Here is a 19,917-nt window from a genome sequence, read left to right as displayed (position 1 = left end):
AAAAAAAAAAAAGAAAAGAAAAGAAAGGATGGAGCCTCAGTTTCTGTAATTTGGGGGCAGAGATCTCCAAGGACTCACTCTGCCGGGGAGTCAGGGCGTCCTGAAGCTCCTCTTGGTCACAGGGATGGACAAAATCAAAGATACTGTGTCCGATCAGCTCAAGCTGGGAGGGAGGGAAGCAGGGAGTGTCTTAGAGGAAAAGCATTTTTACCAGGGCCTCTGACCCATCTCCTCCCTCCCATCCTCATCAGCCTGCCCTAATTCATGAGCCTGGATTATTTCCCCAGTCTCCTTATTCATTCATTCATTCATTCATTCATTCATTCCTTTCTTTGGCATATAATTTGCTAGGCATTCTTCTACCTGGTATGGGCACAGCAGTGGCTATGAAGACAAAATCCCTGCCTCTCAGAGCTTACTGGCTAGTGGCGGGAGATAGCCAATGAACAAACAAAACAACACACATGCATAAAACAATATACTAAGTGATATGAAGAAAGCTAAAGCAAGGTAAGATGATGAAATGATGGGACGCTATCTTAGAGGCAGTAGTCAGGGACAGTTTCTTGAAGAAGTGACATTTACACAAATTGCTGAACAAAGCCAGTGAGGTGGCTCTCTGGAGTGGAGTGTTCCAGAAAGAGAGAACAGCAAGTGCAAAGGCCCTGAGGTGAGACTCTATTCAAATTCCATTTGTTGTGCAAGCCGAAGACCCAACTCCTTATTTCAATTCAGGAAATGAGACTGGTGCTGGGAGGAGGTGACACAGATGAAAGGGGATCCACAGAGCCCAGAGTCCAGAGCTAATGCTGAATAGGGGAGGAGTGAGATCTTGTAGTTGGATTTGAATCCGAGCCCTGCCACTTCCGAGCTTTGGGATCTTGAGACATTCACCTATCTGAGCCCAAGAGCTCAAACTAACAGAGAAATTGGTACCAAGAGTGGGATAACAAGGCAGGGGAAAGGAAGGGATGCCAACTGTGGAGCCCATTTATGTGAGCTAAGAAGAAGAATGGTATTGCTGTAAGGATCAGCTGAAATTAGTTCTACTCTCTAAGTGTCTCTTGTTTGTCCTCCCATCCCCAGGCCCCTAATCCTACTTCTTTTCTCCCACTTGGGGCCCTGCATCCACTTCCTTATGGATTTTCCAGCCGCTAGTCTCACTCCCTCTAATTCTATCTCTGTGCAGTACCTAGAGGGATCTTTCTAAATAAAATGAAATTCTGATTCCACCTTTCTGACACAACCTCTCCCCTGCTTAAAATCTTTCCATGGCTCCACAGTGCCCTAGAGATAAACCTTCTATTTTGGTCCTAAATTATGTCCTCTCTAGCCTTTTCTCTCTCACTTTCTCCCATTGCACTCTGCACCTAGCTTGGATTAATGTCTTTATTTCCCCCAAATGCTGTTTTATCTCACATCTGTGTCTTTGCATATTCTGTTCCCTTGGCCATGCATGTTGCCAGTCTCCTCTGATCCCATCCGTTCGCCATACCCTTTGAATGGCTAAGCCCTTCAGGTTTTAGCTCAGATGTCTTCTCCTCCAGGAAGCCCTCAATTCCCACCCAGGCTGGGTCAGGTACCACCCTCCACCCCCGGCTTGTACAGCCCCCTAGGCTGCCCCACCCCAGCCCTGACCATTCTGAATCTTCCTGTCTGGTGACATATTTGTCTCCCCTCTGCACTGTGGGCCTTGTAAAAATAGGGCTAAGGTAGTTCTGGTCACCTCTGTATCCCAGCATCACCTGCACAAAGCAGGCAGCTCCTCTTACCTGACTGAGGCCCAGGTGTTTGCTGACATTCTCTGACAAGTAAGCCATGTCTCCCTCGGCGGTGAGCACCATAACGAAGCCCTCCAGGGCCTTCAGGTAGCAGGCATCCAGTGGTTCGCCCCCTGCTCCCACCTGGTTCCACTCCCCTGGTGTCCGGACCAGGATGGGGCATCTCTAGTCAGCGGTAAGGCCACCCTGGCTAGCCTCCCTCTGCTTTCCTTCACTCAGAGGAACTTATAGGTACCTCCAGGTGAGTGGGGCACATCCCAGTGGCTTGGAGTCCAAGGAAGAGGGCAGGACCACCAAGGACTGGAATTCTAAGGGAGCAGAGCCTCCCAGGGGTACAGAATTCTAAGGAGATAGGGGTTTCCTAAGGGAACAGAACTCTAAGGAGGGCAGAATCTTAAGGGGATGAAATTTCCAGGGGTCAAAATTCTAAGAAGCCGGGGCCTAGGAGGAGTCAGAATTCCAAGGGGGCCAAGCTTCCCAGGGGTTCAGAATTCTTGGAGCAGGACCTTCCAGATCGGCGGGATTCTAAAGGAGCAGGGACTCCCAAGCAACAGAATTCTAAGGAGGCAGAATTCATCTAATGGGCAGAGTCTGCCAGAGGATGAGTCCACTTTCCCCATAATAAAAGCTTTCAGGGTCCTGGGATTCCAAGGGGTGTGTGTGTGTGTGTGTAGGCGTCCTACAGAGAATTCTAACAGGGAGGGAATTCAAGGGGATGGCTACTAAGGGGACAAGCAATAGAACTAGGGACCTGAGGAGGGGAAGCGGGACTCTCTCAAGTAATTAAATATTGGGCAGTGAAGCCTCCTGGGGATATTGATTATAAGGGAAAGAAGCTTAGCCGAGAAGATCTCTCAGGAGACCAAATCCTAAGGGTCCAGGTGCCTTGGGAGTTAGCCGGCCTCCTATTCCCTAGGGTTCCAACTCTAAGGAGGCGGAGCTTCCCAAGGGCGCGTTCCAATGGGCGGGGCCTCACAAATGATAGACTTCTAAGGGGGCGGGGACTCCAAAGAAACTGGGTTCCGATTGGCCCAGAACCTGAAGGGGCGGGGCCTCTCCCACTAAGTGGATTCCAGAGGGGTGGGGCTTCGCCGGGAAGACATAGGGGGGCGGGGTCTTGTGGAGATGAGGCTTCCCGGAGGCGGGGCCTCCCTGGGATGTACCTTTCCGAGGGCGGGGTCTTGCTGAGGTGGGAATTCCCGGGGGCGGGCCTCACCTGCGGCGCAGAGTTGGTGCATGCGCAGGTAGCTGATGGTGAGGCGCATGATGGAGGCTTTGTCCAGGTGGGCGCTCACCCCGCGCGCGAAGGGCAGCGTGTGCGCCAGCTGGTACAGCACCTCGGTCTCCTGGCTGCGCCGGCTGCGGGCCGCATCCCGGGACTTCTCCTTGCGCAGCTCCGTGCTCGACCTGCGGGCATGGGCAGCGTTCACTGGCGGCGCCCCGGGAAGGGAAAGAGTTGGATGGGACAAGCACGTGGGTTGCTGCCACATGGGTCTCGGGTTCAGGGAGGGCAGAGCCGCGACTGTGCTGGCCTCGCAGTGTGGCCCGGGCGAGTTGCCGGAGCTCTCTGGGCCTGGGTGGATTATACTGTGGAGTCGTTCCTTGCCTCAGGTTTTATCTGTCCCGGCGCCAGCCAGCCCATGCTGCCCTCCGGTGCCTCACTCCTCTCCAAGGCGTGCCCAGGGCCGCTCTGTCCCCTCCCTGACTTATCTGCTGTTTATTCTCCGGGCTTGGGAAGACCGGGGAACAGGGAGGCCTCCGGCTGGGAGGGGGCTGGCAGAGCTGGCCAGGAGCCAGGGAACGGAGGGCGCAAGAAGATGCCTCCAGCCCCCCAGGCCCCCTGCCCTACAGCCTCCCAGAACCCCCTCTTCTGCCCTTTCCCCTCCTCAGCTGAGCTGAGTCCTCAGAATCTTGGAGTACAGATCTCAAAGTCCAACGACCCACCAACAGGGGCCCTGCCAGGGTGACACAGCAAACCAACCCCAGGGCCAATGGCTCACCACTCATCTCTGCCCTTTAATCCACTTCAAATGCCTGAATTCTGCATGTGGGGTTGGGAGGAGAGGATGAGTGTCATTTTTTTTCAGAAATATCTACCACTTATCCAACTTTTACTATTAGGTCAGACCCCATGCCGAGTGTGTAACTTACATTAACCCGTTTAGCTCAGACATCCCTAGAAGGAAGGTAGTAACATTTTCCCCGTTGAACAGATGAAGCCCAGGCACAGAGAGGTGCAGTGCTTGCCCACAAGGAGTGAAGCCAGAGTTTGAACGCTGGTCTTCCTAAACTCTTCAGTTTCCTCTGTTGTATGGCCCTGGGTTTATCTCCAGATTTCAGTACTTCTCCCTGTTTCTGCCACTGTCTTAAAAGTCAAACTCCAGGTCTGTCTGAATCCAAATTATAGTTTTGGGGAAGAAAATTATAGAGTATGTTACATATAGTATGGTATATGTAATCTCATCTATATTGATACTATTGATAAAACCATTAATAAGCAGCTATAAGTTGCTAAGCATTTATGCGTCTGGCGTTGCACTAAGTAAGGACTCAGCCTATGTGTACTCATTCAGTCCTAAGAAAGCCCTAGGCAGAGAGCACTTTAAACCTCCACTTCACAAAGGGGAAACTGAGGCTCTGGAAAGTGAAGTCCTTTGCCCCAAAAGTCACAAAGCCATTAAGTGGTGGAGCTGGCATTTGAAGTCAGGCAGTGAAGTTCCAAAGCCTTTATTCTTCTAATTCCTTTCTTGTGACGTCCCCGCCAACCTCCATGGACGCAAAGCTCTAGGAGGGGAAGCTGCCCCTTCCTAAAAGCCAGAGGCCACTTCTGGGGCATCAACCTCACCCCCGAGCAGGAGACCTGCAGCCCAACCCACAGGCACGATGGAGGGAGGGGAGTGGACTCTTCTGACTCTCCAGATGGGAAAGAACTCCTCAGTGCAAGTGGGTGGGAGGCACAGAAGGGGGCAGCTGGGTGGAGGGAGCCAGCAGTTGCCCTCATCCCCTCCCTCCTGGCTGATGGGGGGCAGGGGCCTCCAGTCCCGCTCTGCCCAGGGGACATTCCGTCCTCCTGTCCCGTTCTGTTCCAGCCCTGTTTGTCTTCCTGCCCAGAGGGTGGGGGTGGGCGGGCCTCGCTGAGCTGGGGGCCCAGACAGAGGGAACAGGGAGTAGGAACAGGAACGGGGTTGGGGGGTGGGGTTGGGGGGTGGGGTTGGCCCCCCACCTCCTGGGCAGCTGGGCTCTATAATCCTCTCTGTGGCCAAATGACTCCTCCCTCCATAGAAGAAGCTAGCTGGTGGCTACAGCGGGACCCTCCTTCTAGCTCCCAGCCTGTTCTCCGGATGTTCTGACAGGAAGTGTGGCCTCTCACTTGCTCCACAGATGCCTGGTCTCTGGCCTTTCCCTTTAAACAGAGTTGGGGCTAGCTCCTCTGGTGCAGGGTTCCAATCTCAACTCCATTACTTAATAGCTGTGTGACTTTGGACAAGTTGCATAGCCTCCCTGAGCCTAAGAACAGCACAAACTCATGGGGCTGTTGTGAAGATTAAATGAGTTAATATATGTCAAGGGCTTAGAACCGGGCCCGGCAATTGGTTGGTGCTATATAAAGGTTCAACTTTTATTATTTCCCCTTTGTCCACATCAGGGATGGAAGGCTTAGGAGCATCGTAGGCACTGGAGAAACCCTCGGGCTTCAGTGGTAACCCCATGGTGTGATGTGTGTATGTGTGCAAGTACACACGTGATTTAAACAACACCTTGGGAAGAAAACGAAATCATAGTGATACTAATAATAATGATAGCTTTGGTGGATCAAACACTCATGAGCTTAGAGACCCCATGAAATCCTCTCAACAAACCCTAAGAACCTGGAAAAGTGATCTCCCTTTTACAGAGTCAGAAACCAAGGCTCTGAGCAATTGCATCACCCAGCCAAGTAACCAAGCTGGTAATCCCAGGGCCCTCCACCAATGCGCAACCATGCCCAACGCTTCTGTTAGTCTGACCACGTATCTGCTTCTACCCAGAACCCTGTCGGACTCGAACACAGTTTATTGCTCACCTATCGGGTATCCTGCCCCAAAGATCTGTCCCCTCACTGCTTCTCATCTTGAGCGGGTGCAGGGGAGGGGAGGTATAACCCTCATTTTCCAGGCTACAAAACTAAGGCTCAGAGAGCAGTTGCTGGCACAAAGCCACACAAGCCAGGAAGCGGGCGAGCTGCAATTTGAACCCTGATCTGGGGGCCTGTGCTCTTAAATGCCATGCCTTGGTGGGCATGCCACCCAACGGACCCCTGTCCTGCCCCTCCTCTGTCCACTGGCCCCAGTCCCTTCCCCTTGTCCCACCACTGCTGCCTCCAGATTTCCCCAGCTGGCCAGTCTCCCCAGCTGGCCCCATGCCCAGCCCTGGTCCGTCCCCTTGGCACTCTGCCCAGGTTGGGACGTGCAGCTGGAACCCTGCCACCCTTCCTCTGTGTTCCAGTAGAGAACGGGGGTGGAGCCAGGCTGGGAGGCCCCAGGGTAAGGCCTGGGAATGGGGACTAGGGCTTGGTGCCCCCCCCACAACCAGGAGAGGGAGAAGCCCACCTCTTCCCTGCCCTGAAGAACTTGCCACCCGAGAACAAAGGCATGGAGAAGCGGGGACACCCTTCCCCACGTTCAGGGCTGCTCCTGGGCCTCTCCTGATATTCAGCTGGGTACTGGGGGTCTTGCAAAAAGTGTAGAGGATTTGGGGGGGGGCTTAGGTTGAATACATGCAGGGACTCCTCTTGGCATTGCGCCAAGGTGGCCTGAGAGGGTTTGGGTTTGAGAAGGGACTTGGGGTGGGGGCCGGTGGGAGTCTCTCTACCCCTGACTCTGCTCCTTCCTAAGGACATGATAATCCAGTGGGGCGCCTGTACCCAAAGCCCTATGTTCTCTGGGAACCCTCTGACCGGAGGGGCACCCTGGGCCGAATGCCCATCAGGGACTTCCCAAGAATCACCCTTGCCTGGGGTGGGATGGCAAGGATGGAAGAAGGGAGTATGGGGGGCCCACTCACCATCACCCTGACCCTCTTTGGCCCTAGCGCCATCCTAGGGGTGCAGGAGGGGATGGAGCGTGGCTGGGATCTGGGTGCGAGTTATGAGTGGGCGGTGCGTGGGCTCAGATGACACCGCAGGAGAGGGCTGGCCTTGGATGGGGAGGGGGGAGCGCCCCAGCTCCGCCAAGAGGGGCTCCCACCTAGGCAGGAAGGGGTGCTGGGAGGGGCTAGACCAGGGTTGGCCTACAAGGGGTGGGATAGAGTTCCCTGGCAGGCCCAGAGCCAGAGACTAGAATAGAATTGGGGGGTGTATAAGTGGGGGGAGTGAAAACATGGGGGTGGGGAAGGATCCAATCAGACCTGCGAAGCCAGGGAGGAGGGAAGGGGGTGAGGCTTCCTGGACGCCTCAGATTGGACAGGAGAAACCAAGGGCGTGGGATATTTTCTGGGGTCCCATGAAAACATGGCCAGATAGGACCCCCTGGCAGTGGACCCAGAGCACGAGCTCCCTGTGCTGCCCCAGCAAATCTGCACCTGCTGGGAAGGGAACACAGAAACCCACCACCTGTCCGGGATGACCCCAGCTGGGCTCTGCGGCAGGGGGCGCTTCCCACAGCTTGCACTGAATCAGGCACAGCACCCTCTCTGGAGTCTTCCCCAAATAAGGCTTGGGTGCCCCTTCCCACTGTCACAGGGACTGGGTGGGAGTGGAGGAGTCAGATAAGAGGCTAGACTTTGGGAAGTGGGTCAGGCTGTTTTCTGGTTCTTAAAGGGGGTGACCCTACCTTCCAAAAGGCCCCTGGGAAGGGTCCCAAGGTGGCTTCTGAAAGGTGACCATCTCTGCCTATTTCTAGGCAACTCAAGGTTTGGGAGACTGTCAGGGAGGGTCCAGTTAAAGAGGCTCTCTCTTCTCTTGAACTCAGAAGCTGACTCCGCATTCCAAGGGACTCCCTATATCTGGGAAGGCTCAATTTGGGGGTACCCCGGATCCCCTAGGACTCTAGGGGTCTGGTGTCAAAGAACAACCTCAATTCTGGGGGCTCGGAGGCCAGAAGGGTCAGTATGTGGAGGGAGAATGCCTCCCGCAGAAGCCTGGGAACTGCTCAAACGCAACTACCCCCGATTCCATGGGGACCCCGAGTTTCAACCCCAGTCAGGAGGGGAAGCGAACCCGGAACAGCAGGAAATCTGGGATCACGACCCAGATGTCGCTCCTGGCTAGAGGGGCGTGGCAGCCTGGACTTGGGGAAATGCCCCCACCCCTGCAGTCCCCTAGGGTGGAGGGTGCGGCGGGGATGTCTCTCCAACCGCGCGCCCGAGTGGCCCTAGGCTTGCACCCGCGCCTTCCCCACCCGGCTCAGGGGTCGCTGGAAGAGGAGCCCCCCCAATTCTTATCATTCCTGACCCCAAAGCCCAGTACCTTGCGCGCTGTAGCCCCAGCGCCATGACTCGCCAGTCGCCGCTCCGGAGCCCTTCGAGGCCCCTAGCCCCCTCCCCTGCCCTGCGAGCCCCCTCCCCAGCTCCTCCCCACGCCGAGCGGTTGGCTGCGCAGCGCCCGGCCCGCGGCTCTGGTTGGTTGACCGGTCTGTCACTTCCATGAAAGAGGCGGGACAAGAGACGAAGACTTGGAATGCCGGGGGGGGGTGCGGGGGGAGGGAGAGAGAGAGAGAGAGAGAGAGAGAGAGAGAGGTGTGTGTGTGTGTGTGTGTGTGTGTGTGTGTGTGTGTAGAGGGGGCGGGTGCAGTGGAATACACCCCCCCCCAGCCACACTCCTTGCCGCGGACTTCTCAGCAGTGTCGCCAGCGCGGTGCAAGCAAGATCGGCTGGCCGCGCCTTCTGGCCCAGTATCTCCCGCCAAGTTCCGACACCAGTACTCTTCTGAACCCACCTAGTTCACTCCAGCCCCCACCCTCTAACTCGCACCCCTGGCTCACTCCTCCATTTCCTACCCCCGGGTGGGCCCCTCCGACCTCCAATCCCACCCCCTCCAGTGGCCCAGCCCTGCCTCCTGAGTCGCCCAGCTCCGCCTCCACCCCTTCCCTATCCACTGAGTCCTCCGCTTTTCCTCTCCGCCCCCAACTCCCGACCCCACCCCAGTTCTACAATCCCTCCCCCCTCTGTACCCCATCGTTCCCTCTCAGTCCCGAGCCCCTTCCTTCCACCTTCACCCCTCCGTCTCGTGCCCAATCCCTCTGCTCCCCACTCCTCCGGTCTGGCACCCTCTGTACCCCAGCCCCACCTCCTTGCCTCTCTAACTCCGTTTTCAGGTTCTCACTGGTGAGTGATCAAGTTTATGTCAAGTAAATATGTAAAACTCAATCACACCCACTTTTCAAAAGAGCGGAGAAATGATCTTTCTACCAATGAAGTAAGAAGGGAGAGGCACAAGGTCACCAAGGAGTGGTGGAAGTGTTACAATTGGATAAGGAACAGAGTGTGTGTGTGTGTGTGTGTGTGTGTGTGTGTGTGTGTGTGTGTGTTGGTGGTGGTTGGGTTCTAATCCGTAGCAGACCAATATTCAGGATGCAGCTTTGGGCAGGGAAGAGGACACTACAGCAGAAGTGGTTTTTGCCCATCCTAGTGTCCCACTCAGTTTTCTTTTGGGGAACCACTTCTCTCCCCTCTCAGTCTATTTAATTTGAATAGGGCTGGCCATAACCCTCCCCTCACCAGCTCCAGGGACTAGACCTAGCCAGTTTATTCTGTTTTTCTGATCACAGTGATTGGTTCAGGGAAGGCATGTGACCTAATCTAGCCCAGTGAGAAACCAACCCTGAGACATTTGCTGCAACTATCACAAAAGAGGTTCTCTTTCTACTGCAGTTGCCAAGCTGGTGGGATGTGAGCCTGGAGCTCATGGGGCTCTGTTACCATGAAAGAAGAGGCTTTGTGCTGAATGTCAATGCAGAGGAAAGCAGAAATGAAAGTTTGTAAAAGACAGTCCTAACACTAGCACTTAAGTGCCTGGATCCAGCCATACCTGAAGTCCATTTTAATCTTAGAACCATTATGGGTTTTTTGGTTGTTGCTGTTGTTGTTAAATATTGTTTTATTCATTTACTTTGTGCTTAGATTAGTTGAGTTGATTTCAGCTGCTTACCCCCAAAAGAATCTTGATAAACTGAGAGAATATCTCCTGAGCCTCAGTACAGAGACATGTGAATGAGAGGTCAAAATTAGGAAGGGCTGCAGGAGAAGCAGGTCCTATCCGAGGAAGCAGAGGCTATCTGAGTCATAGCAGATAGCCAATCTGAGGATTTACGGTGCCCAAGGAAAATTGACATTTGTTAAACAAACATTAAAACAGGACTAAAACTTATATACACAGATGTGCCAGGCATCTATGATCTAGGTTAGTGTTAAACTTCACTTGATGGTTCCTGGCAGCAAAGGTGATATGGGAAATGTGTTTTTCGAAATGATTTCCAATTTTTGCTAAAAGGATATGTTCTTGTTTGGGGCTTCCCTGGTGGCACAGTGGTTAAGAATCCGCCTGCCAATGCAGGAGACACGGGTTTGTGCCCCGGTCCGGGAAGATCCCGTATGCCGCGGAGCAACTAAGCCCAGTGCGCCACAACTACTGAGCCTGCGCTCTAGAGCCCACGAGCCATAACTACTGAAGCCCACACGCCTAGAGCCCGTGCTCCGCAACAAGAGAAGCCACCACAATGAGAAGCCCGCGCACCACAACGAAGAGTAGTCCCTGCTCGCTGCAACTAGAGAAAGCCCGCACACAGCAATGAAGACCCAACACAGCCAAAACTAAATAAATTAATTTTTTTTTTTTTTTAAAAAGGGATATGTTCTTGTTTTTCTGGAGAGACAAGTTTTGTTCCTGGAGCTGAAGCTTAGGGGAGAGCTTTACATTATTAAAATGCAGAGTGATCCGAGCCACCAGGAACTATGGGAGCTCAGTGCAGGCACCTCACCCAGCCTGGGGGGGGTTGTCGAGAAGGTTTCCTAAGGAGGAGACCTCTGAACAGAGACTTGAAGGATGAATAAGAGTGAAGAAGGTAAAGAGAGGGCTTCCCTGGTGGCGCAGTGGTTAAGAATCTGCCTGCCAATGCAAGGGACACGGGTTTAAGCCCTCATCTGGGAAGATCCCACATGCCGTGGAGCAACTAAGCCCGTGCGTCACAACTACTGAGCCTGCGAGCCACAACTACTGAAGCCTGTACGCCTAGAGCCCGTGCTCTGCAACAAGAGAAGCCACCGCAATGAGAAGCCCGCGCATCGCCAGGAAGAGTAGCCCCCGCTGGCGGCAACTAGAGAAAGCCCGCGCAATGAAGACCCAACACAGCCAAAAATAAATAAATAAAATAAATAAATTTATTAAAAGAGAGAGAGAGGGGGAGAGAGAAAAGTATTCTGGGCAGAGGGAAGAGAATGCAATGGCTTGGAGGCAAAAAAAAGAGCTTGGGACCTTGAGATATTTGAAAGGTACCTGTGGCTACAACGTGGAGTGTAAGGAGAGGAGGTGGGCAGTGATGCTGGAATGGTGCATGCAGGTGAGATCAAACCAGATCTGAGAGCCATGAAAGAAGTTTGGGCAATATCCTGGGAGCACTGGGGAGCCATGGCAGAGTTTTGAGCAGGACAGGAACACAATATGTGCCTTAAAAAGATTCCTCTGGTTGCCATGTGGAGAGTGGATAACAGGGGTGAGACTGAAGGTCAGAGAACAGGAGGGAGGCTGGGGTGCAGATCTGGGTGTAAAGAAGAGATGCCTGGGCCAGAGAAGGGGCAATGGGGGTAAAGGAGAGGAGACAGACTGAAAAGATATTGAGGTTCACCCACACATCAACATATTACTATACTGATATGGATAAACAAACTGTGGTACACCCATACAATGGATACTACTCAGTAAGAAAAAAGAATCAACTATTGATACACATACAACACAGATGAATCTTAAAATCATTATGCAGAATGAAAGAAGACAGACACAAAAGAGAATTACTATGTGATTTCAATTCCATGAAGTTCCAGAATGGGCAAGGCTAATCTACGGTGGAAAAAAAACAGTGCAAGTGTCCTGAGGTGGGATTTGCCTGGTAAGTTCAGGGATCAGCAAGGAGACCAGTGTGGCTAGAGCAGAGGGATGGATGGGAAGATTGGGAGATGAGATCAGAGAGATGATGTGGGGAGGAAGTGGACAGTGGTGTGGAAAGATCGTGCAGGGTGAGTTTTTTTTAGGTTGTGTTGGCTTTCACTCTGAGGGAGATAGAAACATAGAAGGCTTTTCAGCAGGAAAGTGACATCTGAGTTAGGTCTGAATGAAGTCCTCTTTCCCCACAGGTTGGAAAGAACTGGAAGCTCTCTCATTTGCAAAACAAACCACCCAAACGAGATTTATTTTGCTCATGAATCTGCAATCTGGGCAGGGCTCAGTGGAGACAACTCATCTCTGCTCCACTTGGCATCAGCTGGGGCAGCTTAAAGACTGTCGGCAGGAATGATCTGATGCTTCCTCAGTCACATGCCTGGTGGTTGATGCTGCCTGTCAGCTGAGACCTCACCTGGGGGCTGTGGCTGGAACATCTACATGTGACCTTTCCATGTAGCTGCTTGGGCTTCCTCACATCATGGCAGCCAAGCCCCAAGGGAGAGGGTGAGTGAGTGAGGAGACAGGCAGAAGCTGTGTCTCCTTTATGACCTAGCCCTGGGAGTCATGCAGTGTCACTTCTTTTCATCAAGGCAATCACAAAGTCCTGCCCAGTGGAGGGAAATAGACTCTACTTCTTTTTTTAATTAATTAATTAATTAATTAATTAGGCTGCACCGGGTCTTAGTTGTGGCACACGGGATCTTCGTCGCAGCATGCAGGATCTAATTCCCTGACCAGGGATCGAACCCGGGCCCCCTGCATTGGAAGCATGGAGTCTTAACCACTGGACCACCAGGGAAGTCCCCAGACTCTACTTCTTGGTGGGAAAGGTCAAGCTTCCACAGGAAGAGCACGTGGAACTGGAAATATTATTGTCGCCATTTTGGAGAAATATCTCCCACACTCTTTATAGAACATCTTGGAGCTCTGCTATGAGCAGCACCGTGGAGGTAGAGTCTTAGGCTTTGGGATATTGGAGAAAAAATGCTTGATTTATTGACAGGGAAATAGGGTTCAGCAACAAAACCCCAGAACCAAGCACACACCCAATCTGACAAGTCAGCATCTCCGGCTACTGTTTTCTGTACATCTGCTCAGACATTTTAGTTGCTGGTGTTCACCTCTGTAAGACTCACCCTCCCTACTGCCCAAGACTGGGGGGGAGTTGCTCCTAACCTCTCTACTGCTGCCTCTTGTGATCTGATTTTCTCTCTGCTCTCCCTTCCCCTGGCTCTGACTCCTCATAGTATGGGTTTATAAAGGTCAGCTGGCATTCCTGGAACACGGCCAGGGGCAGAAAATCCCTCCAAACTCAAGCCAAGGCCAACCTGGAATCAGACGATGGACGTAAGTAGGGCGAGCGTTCTGTGCCCAGTGCTGTTCTGCTTTGACTGGAACATCATGACAGCCCCATTAGGTGGGCTCCATTATTTTCCTATAGTTTAGTGGTTTCAATATATGGTTCTAGAGACAGCCTTTGGGCTCCATCACGTGCCAGCTGTGCGACCTTGACCATGTTATTTAACTTCTCTGTGGCTCAGAGAGTCATTTCTGAAAACTGCATTAATAAAAAAATAATACGCCCTGGGGTAGATTGGATGATTGTTTCCAAATCTCCACTCCCCTGCCAGCCAAGGGGCTCCATCCTGGAGGGTGGACAGACGAGGCTCAGACAGGCACGGTCACTACCCACACGTCCACATGCATACATGTCCATGTGCATTTGGATGTCACACACATAGGTGTCATGTAACAGGCTGCCATTAACACACAAGTCAGTAGCAACACGTGGATTCTGACAAATAGACGTGTCAGTACATACCATGGTCAAGATATATGTCTTGGCATTAGGCATGCCTTGATGTGAGCCTGCTTGTCGATGCTAGCACGTGGATACATGTTGTTGCACACACAGATAGTGACATCTATCTGGGTTCTGTAAATAAGGGCACCTGTCATCAGTAAAACATGTGAAACACACGCACGACTATAATCACACACATGTAAAAGTCTCTTGCATGTCATGGTTCCCTATGCAGACGCTGATGTGTATGTTGGTGTAGATGCAGGTAACTGCCCCCCCTCTGCACTGTGGCCGGAGTCCCTTGCTCGCGTGCTCAGCGCTTTGGCGCCTCCTGCAGGAGAATCTGTCGCTCCACTCTGGGAGGCCAGGAGGCCCCTCCCAGCGCCCTGAGACCCCACCTCCCTGGCACATCCCTCCTTCAGGGTTCAGTGAGCAAGACCCAGTAGCTGGGGCAGTCCCGGGAGATGCATGTAAATCTGTAGGGCTTCTGGTATTTGGTGGCCAGGGCCAGGGAACCCAGATTCTCGCAATGCACTGTGCAGCCCAGAGCAGGAGGGGTTTCCTGGGTTCCTGCCCGAGTTCGTAGGTGCAGGAAGAATCTGTTAAGGATCATCTTAGGCTACAGCGGCTCCCATTTTACATATAAACAGCAAAAATTTTACACTATTTTAATATACTCTGAATTTTCCAGGAAAGCAACTACATGTGAATCAAGGGAAGATCATACCCTGTTTGGGGCAAAAGTTGGTATTACGAGTGCTCACCATGTCAGAGAATCATATCACTGACATTCTCCCTCCTTAGGGTATTTGAATCCCAGACAATCTAGCTGGTCACCCTGTTTTGCTTTCTCTCTTAATAGACATATGAATGTTTTTTATTTAGCTCTTATTTCAAAATGTCAAATATAAAGATAAAAATCTGACTGAATCTTGTCTTCTTCACCTTAAATCTAAACTTATAATTCATCAAAAGCAGGAACATCGGGCCCTGTAGTGTCTGAGAACACTGACCTAATGGAACACTTCGTATTTAATCATAGATTACAGGCTCACCATCAGTCATCCACAATTCCAGGATCCAAATAGCTCTGAAAAGGAGAGATTGTTGTCTAGTGTACTTGACAGCAAAACCTGACCCGACCCGGGCTATTTTGGTAATCTATATTTATCCCACTGTGGTGGGATAAACAGCCCACATTTCACTGTGGAAATATTGATCTGTTTGATTCCAGGAGCCACCCTGAACCTAGCTGGGCTGACCTCATATATGCCATATACACAAACCACCTTTCTAAAAACCAAACACATGCTTCATTCCTAAACACACATGTCTAGTAAAGGATTGTAGAGTGTATTTTTCTTTTGTTTCTTTTCTAAACTACAGATAACGTATTGCAATAATTTTAAGTTAGAGATTACATGTACAAATAAGTTATGCTGTGCATGAATTTTGTTTCCTGGTAATAAAAGGAATACTATAAAAATCTATTATTTTTAAAGGGGGTACTGGATTGAATAGATTTAAGGTATATTACATTATATTATTTTATATTATATTACTAAGCCAGTGATTCCCAAGTATGGTCTGCAGACCCCTGGGAGTCTCTGAGATCCTTTCATGAGCTCCACAAGGTCAAAACTATTCTCATGAGAATACTAAGATGTTATTGGCTTTCCTCTTCTTCCTACTATAAGGTAAAGTTTTCCAGAAGCTATGTGATGTCTGATGATATCATTGCTCTGATATTAACATGTAATGGATTTATCATTGCTACTTTTCAATGAATAAATAAATCTTTAAAATTTATCAGTTTAAATTTATATAAGGTAAATATGAATGAATAACTACGCTGTGGTGTGCTGGTGCCAGCCCTTACTGGCTTGGGAGAGTGAATTGTTAAATTTAGGATCATGTGTACCGGTTGTTAAAACTTTGATAGCATGAAATGGGCCATGGTGAAGTATTTACACCATAGAAACATCATATCATGGATTTTTTTCAGAAGGCTGGTTGAACAGTACACCATATTGTATATTACCCACACAAGCAAAGACTCTCTGGGGGGTCCTCAACATTTTTTAAGAGTATAAAGACGTTCTGAGACCAAGGCATATGAGAACAAGTGGTCTACCTAAACTAAAAAACAATGAAGCCGTAACCGAAGCCTGACGCGCCCCCTGGTGGATGTGATGATATACACACTCAAACATACATACGTAAAAAGTGTGTGCCTGTGTGTTTGTGAAGAAATAGCTACAGGTAAAGGTCACACTGATTACATATTTTTAGTGTCTTGATTTTACATAATAAGAACACCTTCAATTTAGTGAAATATTATGTGCCAAGGAATGTTACAAGATCTCACATCATATCATTTAATCCTCACATCTATCCTATAAGATAAATATTATTACCTCGCTTTGGTTTCCAGAGCCATTGAGAGTAAGTGGCCGACATAATGCCTCATCACCTCACCTTTGAAGTGCGTAATTACTGCAAACAAGGACCCCTTTTCCTACATAACTACCTTCAATATCAGGAAATTCACATGATACATCACTACCTTTTAAGCCTCAGACTGCATTCAGGTTTCATAAATTGTCCCCCTTTATAACAACAGGGCCCAAGTCAGAACCACCCACTACACTTAATTGTCATGTCTTATTTGAATTTCATGGTCTTCACCCTTTTGAAGCTTGCAGGCCAATTATTATTTATTTTATTATTATTATTTTATTTTTTGGCTGCACCGCGCAGGATGTGGGATCTTAGTTCCCGGACCAGGAATCGATCCCACGTCCCCTGAAGTGGAAGCACGGAGTCGTAACCACTGGACCACCAGAGAAGTCCCAGGCCAGTTATTTTGTAGAACATCCCTCGATTTGGGTTTGTCTGATGTTTTCTCATCATTCACTACAGGATATACACCTCTGGCGGGAATGCCGCAGAAGGGATTCAGTCTTCTTATTGCATCCTTTCCAGTGACACGTGATTATGATTTGTCTCATTATCCATGAAATTAACTTTGATTACTTTCAATAATTTGAGCCTATTAATACCTCTCACTTTACTTCAAAGTGATATTACTGGGGAAAGGTGGGGAGGAGGGATAAATTAGGAGTTTGGGATTAACATATGCACACTACTAAATGTAAAATAAATAACCAACAAGGACCTACTGTATACTATAGGGAACTCTACTCAATATTCCTTTTTTAAAAGATTTTTTTTGAGGTGGACCATTTTTAAAGTCTTTATTGAATTTGTTACTATTTTATATTTGTCTCTATTTTATGTTTTGGTTTTTTGGCCTTGAGGCATGTGGGATCTCAGCTCCTCGACAGGGATCAAACCCTCACCCTCTGCACTGGAAGGCAAAGTCTTAACCACTGGACCTTCCCTGGTGGGACTGGGACTTCCCTGGTGGCGCAGTGGATAAGACTCCACGCTCCCAATGCAAGGGGACTGGGTTCCATCCCTGGTCAGGGAACTAGATCCCACATGCATGCCACAATTAAGAGTTCGCATGCCACAAATAAGGAGCCCGCCTGCCACAACTAAGGAGCCTGCCTGCCACAACTAAGGAGCCCTGGAGCTGCAACTAAGGAGCCCACCACAACTAAGACCCAGTGCAACCAAATGAATAAATAAATATTTTTAAAAAAAAGAAAGAAAAGAATCTGAAAAAGAACGGATATAAGCATATGTATAACTGAATCACTTTGCCATACACCTGAAACAAACACAATATTGTAAATCAGCTATACTCCATCCAATATAAAATAAAATTTAAATTAAAAAATACAAAGATTAAAAAATGATATTACTTTCATACATTGGTGTAAAATGTCTATGCAAATTAAGTTCTTTCTTAAAAAGTCCTCTGTGTAAATCCAGAAGTAAAGACAGACAATTGTTACTTTATCTTCCATAGACAATACCACATAATACTCCCCTGAGGAAGATACTTACCAAATATTGTAAAATAGATCATACTCCTGGATGGGAAGAATTTCTTTTTAAAATGCTGCACTAGATGTAGAGAATGGACTTGAGGACACAGGGAGGGGGAAGGGTAAGCTGGGACGAAGTGAGAGAGTAGCATTGGCATACATACACTACCAAATGTAAAATAGATAGCTAGTGGGAAGCAACTGCATCTCACAGGGAGATCAGCTCGGTGCTTTGTGACCACCTAGAGGGGTGAGATAGGGAGGGTGAGAGGGAGGGGATATGGGGATACATGGATACATATATTCACTTTGTTACACAGCAGAAACTAACACAACAATGTAAAGCAATTATACTCCAATAAAGATGTTAAAACAATTAAAATAAAATATCACTTCCTTGATAATAAAAAAATAAAATGCTGCAATATATAAAAATATATCTAGTGCCATCCTAACCAGTTTTTCATACAATTTGAAAATGAAGAGTAGCCCCTGCTGGCCACAACTAGAGAAAGCCCAGGTGCAGACACAAAGACCCAAGGGCATGATAAATAAATAAACGAACGAAAGCATTCAAAGGCCTTTGTAAATCCTAGAAAACAAGTGCCTTTCTCTAGGTCATTTTCCTACCCCCAGCCCCTCCTCCTACGCACCTGACATTCTCTCTGTAATCCTGAAAGTCCACCTCTTTCCTGCCTGTTTCCTGGGAGAGGTTCCCTGTGGCCAGATAAAAATAACACCTAGATGCTGCCAGGAGGAAGATTCAATCAATTTATTCCTGGGGCAAAGGGGAATCCAGCGAAGAAGTATGTGAAGACAGGAGCTGATGGGGACTTCTCTGGTGGTCCAGTGGTTAAGACCCTGCGCTCCCAACACAAGGGGCCCAGGTTCAATCACTGGTCAGGGGACTAGATCCCACATGCCACAACAAAGACCTGGCGCAAATAGATAGATAAATAAGTATCTTTTTTTAAAAAAAACAAGAACTGACAGCATCCTCCTGGGTTTCACATCCAGGAGCCCAGCTCCACCATCCTTGACTAAAAGCTGTGGGAAGGACAAGCCAGGTCTTGTTCAGGGGTGTCTGACCAGGTCCAGCCTGTCCTTCCTAGAGGGTTTGGAGGCTCTTGGACTGGGATTCAGGAGACCTGAGATCTATTCCATCCTGCATCACTGACCAGCATGGGACCTCAGGTCACTATCTTGCTTGAATCCAGGGAGCAGGTTGAGAGAATTCAATAAATGGCCAATTGATCTCACCCTTACTGTCCAGAAACCCAGAATCTTTTAGACATGGTAGAAGCAGAGAGTCCCAACACCTGAGACAGCTTCCACCCAGCAGCCTCGGCCCTGCCTCACGAAGCTGGGCTCAGGAGCAGAAGACAGACCCACTCCCACACAGAGAGGACCAAGGTGGGCAGAATAGGATGGGGCCTCTGAGGGAGCCGGTGGTGAGATTGGATAGTGCTGTGTGTAATGGTTTTTATGACACTTGAGAAGGGATAGAAGCAGGATGCCAGCACAAAGCCTCATCACTGTCAAATCAGGGGCTCTCGGCGTCCATCGAGCCCTGGCCTGGTCCCCGCTGCCCTCCTAACAGCACAGCCTCTGAGCTTCCCCTGCAGTGTCAGGATCTCTCTCCACTTTCCTACCCCAGGGCCTGACTCAGCTGCCCTGAGAGATCAGACTCCAGGCCAGGGAGGGTGGGCTGGATTCCTCCCTCCACAGAGATGCTAACCCCGACCCTGGCCTGGGGACTGTGCTTCTGTCTCTCACCCTGGCTGGGATCCAGTCCTGGCATAACTTCTCTTTTTGGTCGAGACAACCAGGTTTGCATTCCTCCAGGAAAATCCTGATACTGAGGACCAAAGAGATGAACCCCTTTATTTATTTATTTATTTAGGCCATGCAGCACAGCATGCAGGATCCTAGTTCCCTGACCGGGGGTGGAACCTGCGCCCCCTACAGTAGAAACCATGGAGACCTAACCACTGGATCCCCAGGGAATTCTCGAACCCCTTTATTAGAACACGTGATGGGGCAGGTAAGTTAGTGATTCTTATTTTTTTCTTTTTTAAAAATTTATTTATTTATTTAATTTTATTTTGGCTGCGTTGGGTCTTCGTTGCGGTGCGTGGGCTTCTCACTGCGGTGGCTTCTCTTGTTGCAGAGCACAGGCTCTAGGCACACGGGCTTCAGTAGTTGTGGCTCATGGGTTCTAGAGCGCAGGCTCAGTAGTTG

General features: G+C 49.8%; 1 protein-coding gene and 1 non-coding gene across 4 annotated transcripts in view; both read right to left on the bottom strand.

Moving 5' to 3' along the window:
- Nucleotides 1-8,285, bottom strand: part of HIF3A (hypoxia inducible factor 3 subunit alpha) — a 33,493-nt gene extending 25,208 nt beyond the window's left edge. Inside the window, exons 1-4 of one of the 3 annotated variants that reach the window (XM_073796051.1) lie at nt 8,227-8,285; nt 2,998-3,188; nt 1,773-1,918; nt 79-163 (exon numbers count right to left, since the gene is read on the bottom strand). In XM_073796051.1, the coding sequence (XP_073652152.1) occupies nt 79-163; nt 1,773-1,918; nt 2,998-3,188; nt 8,227-8,252 (448 nt within the window). In that variant the 5' untranslated portion in view covers nt 8,253-8,285. Of the gene's footprint in view, nt 1-78; nt 164-1,772; nt 1,919-2,997; nt 3,331-8,226 lie in introns of those variants that run through there. The other 2 variants (XR_012328037.1, XM_033843963.2) reach the window with 2 other exon arrangements.
- A 4,357-nt stretch (nt 8,286-12,642) lies between these two features.
- Nucleotides 12,643-12,715, bottom strand: TRNAW-CCA (transfer RNA tryptophan (anticodon CCA)). The gene has a single exon. It is a non-coding gene; the product is annotated as a tRNA-Trp (tRNA).
- Nucleotides 12,716-19,917: the final 7,202 nt, after the last annotated feature.

The sequence above is a fragment of the Tursiops truncatus genome, chromosome 19 (genome assembly GCF_011762595.2).
Source record: "Tursiops truncatus isolate mTurTru1 chromosome 19, mTurTru1.mat.Y, whole genome shotgun sequence".
Classification (NCBI taxonomy): domain Eukaryota; kingdom Metazoa; phylum Chordata; class Mammalia; order Artiodactyla; family Delphinidae; genus Tursiops; species Tursiops truncatus.
Note: the sequence above shows the minus strand (reverse complement) of the source record. Positions and strands in the feature narration are given on the sequence as shown.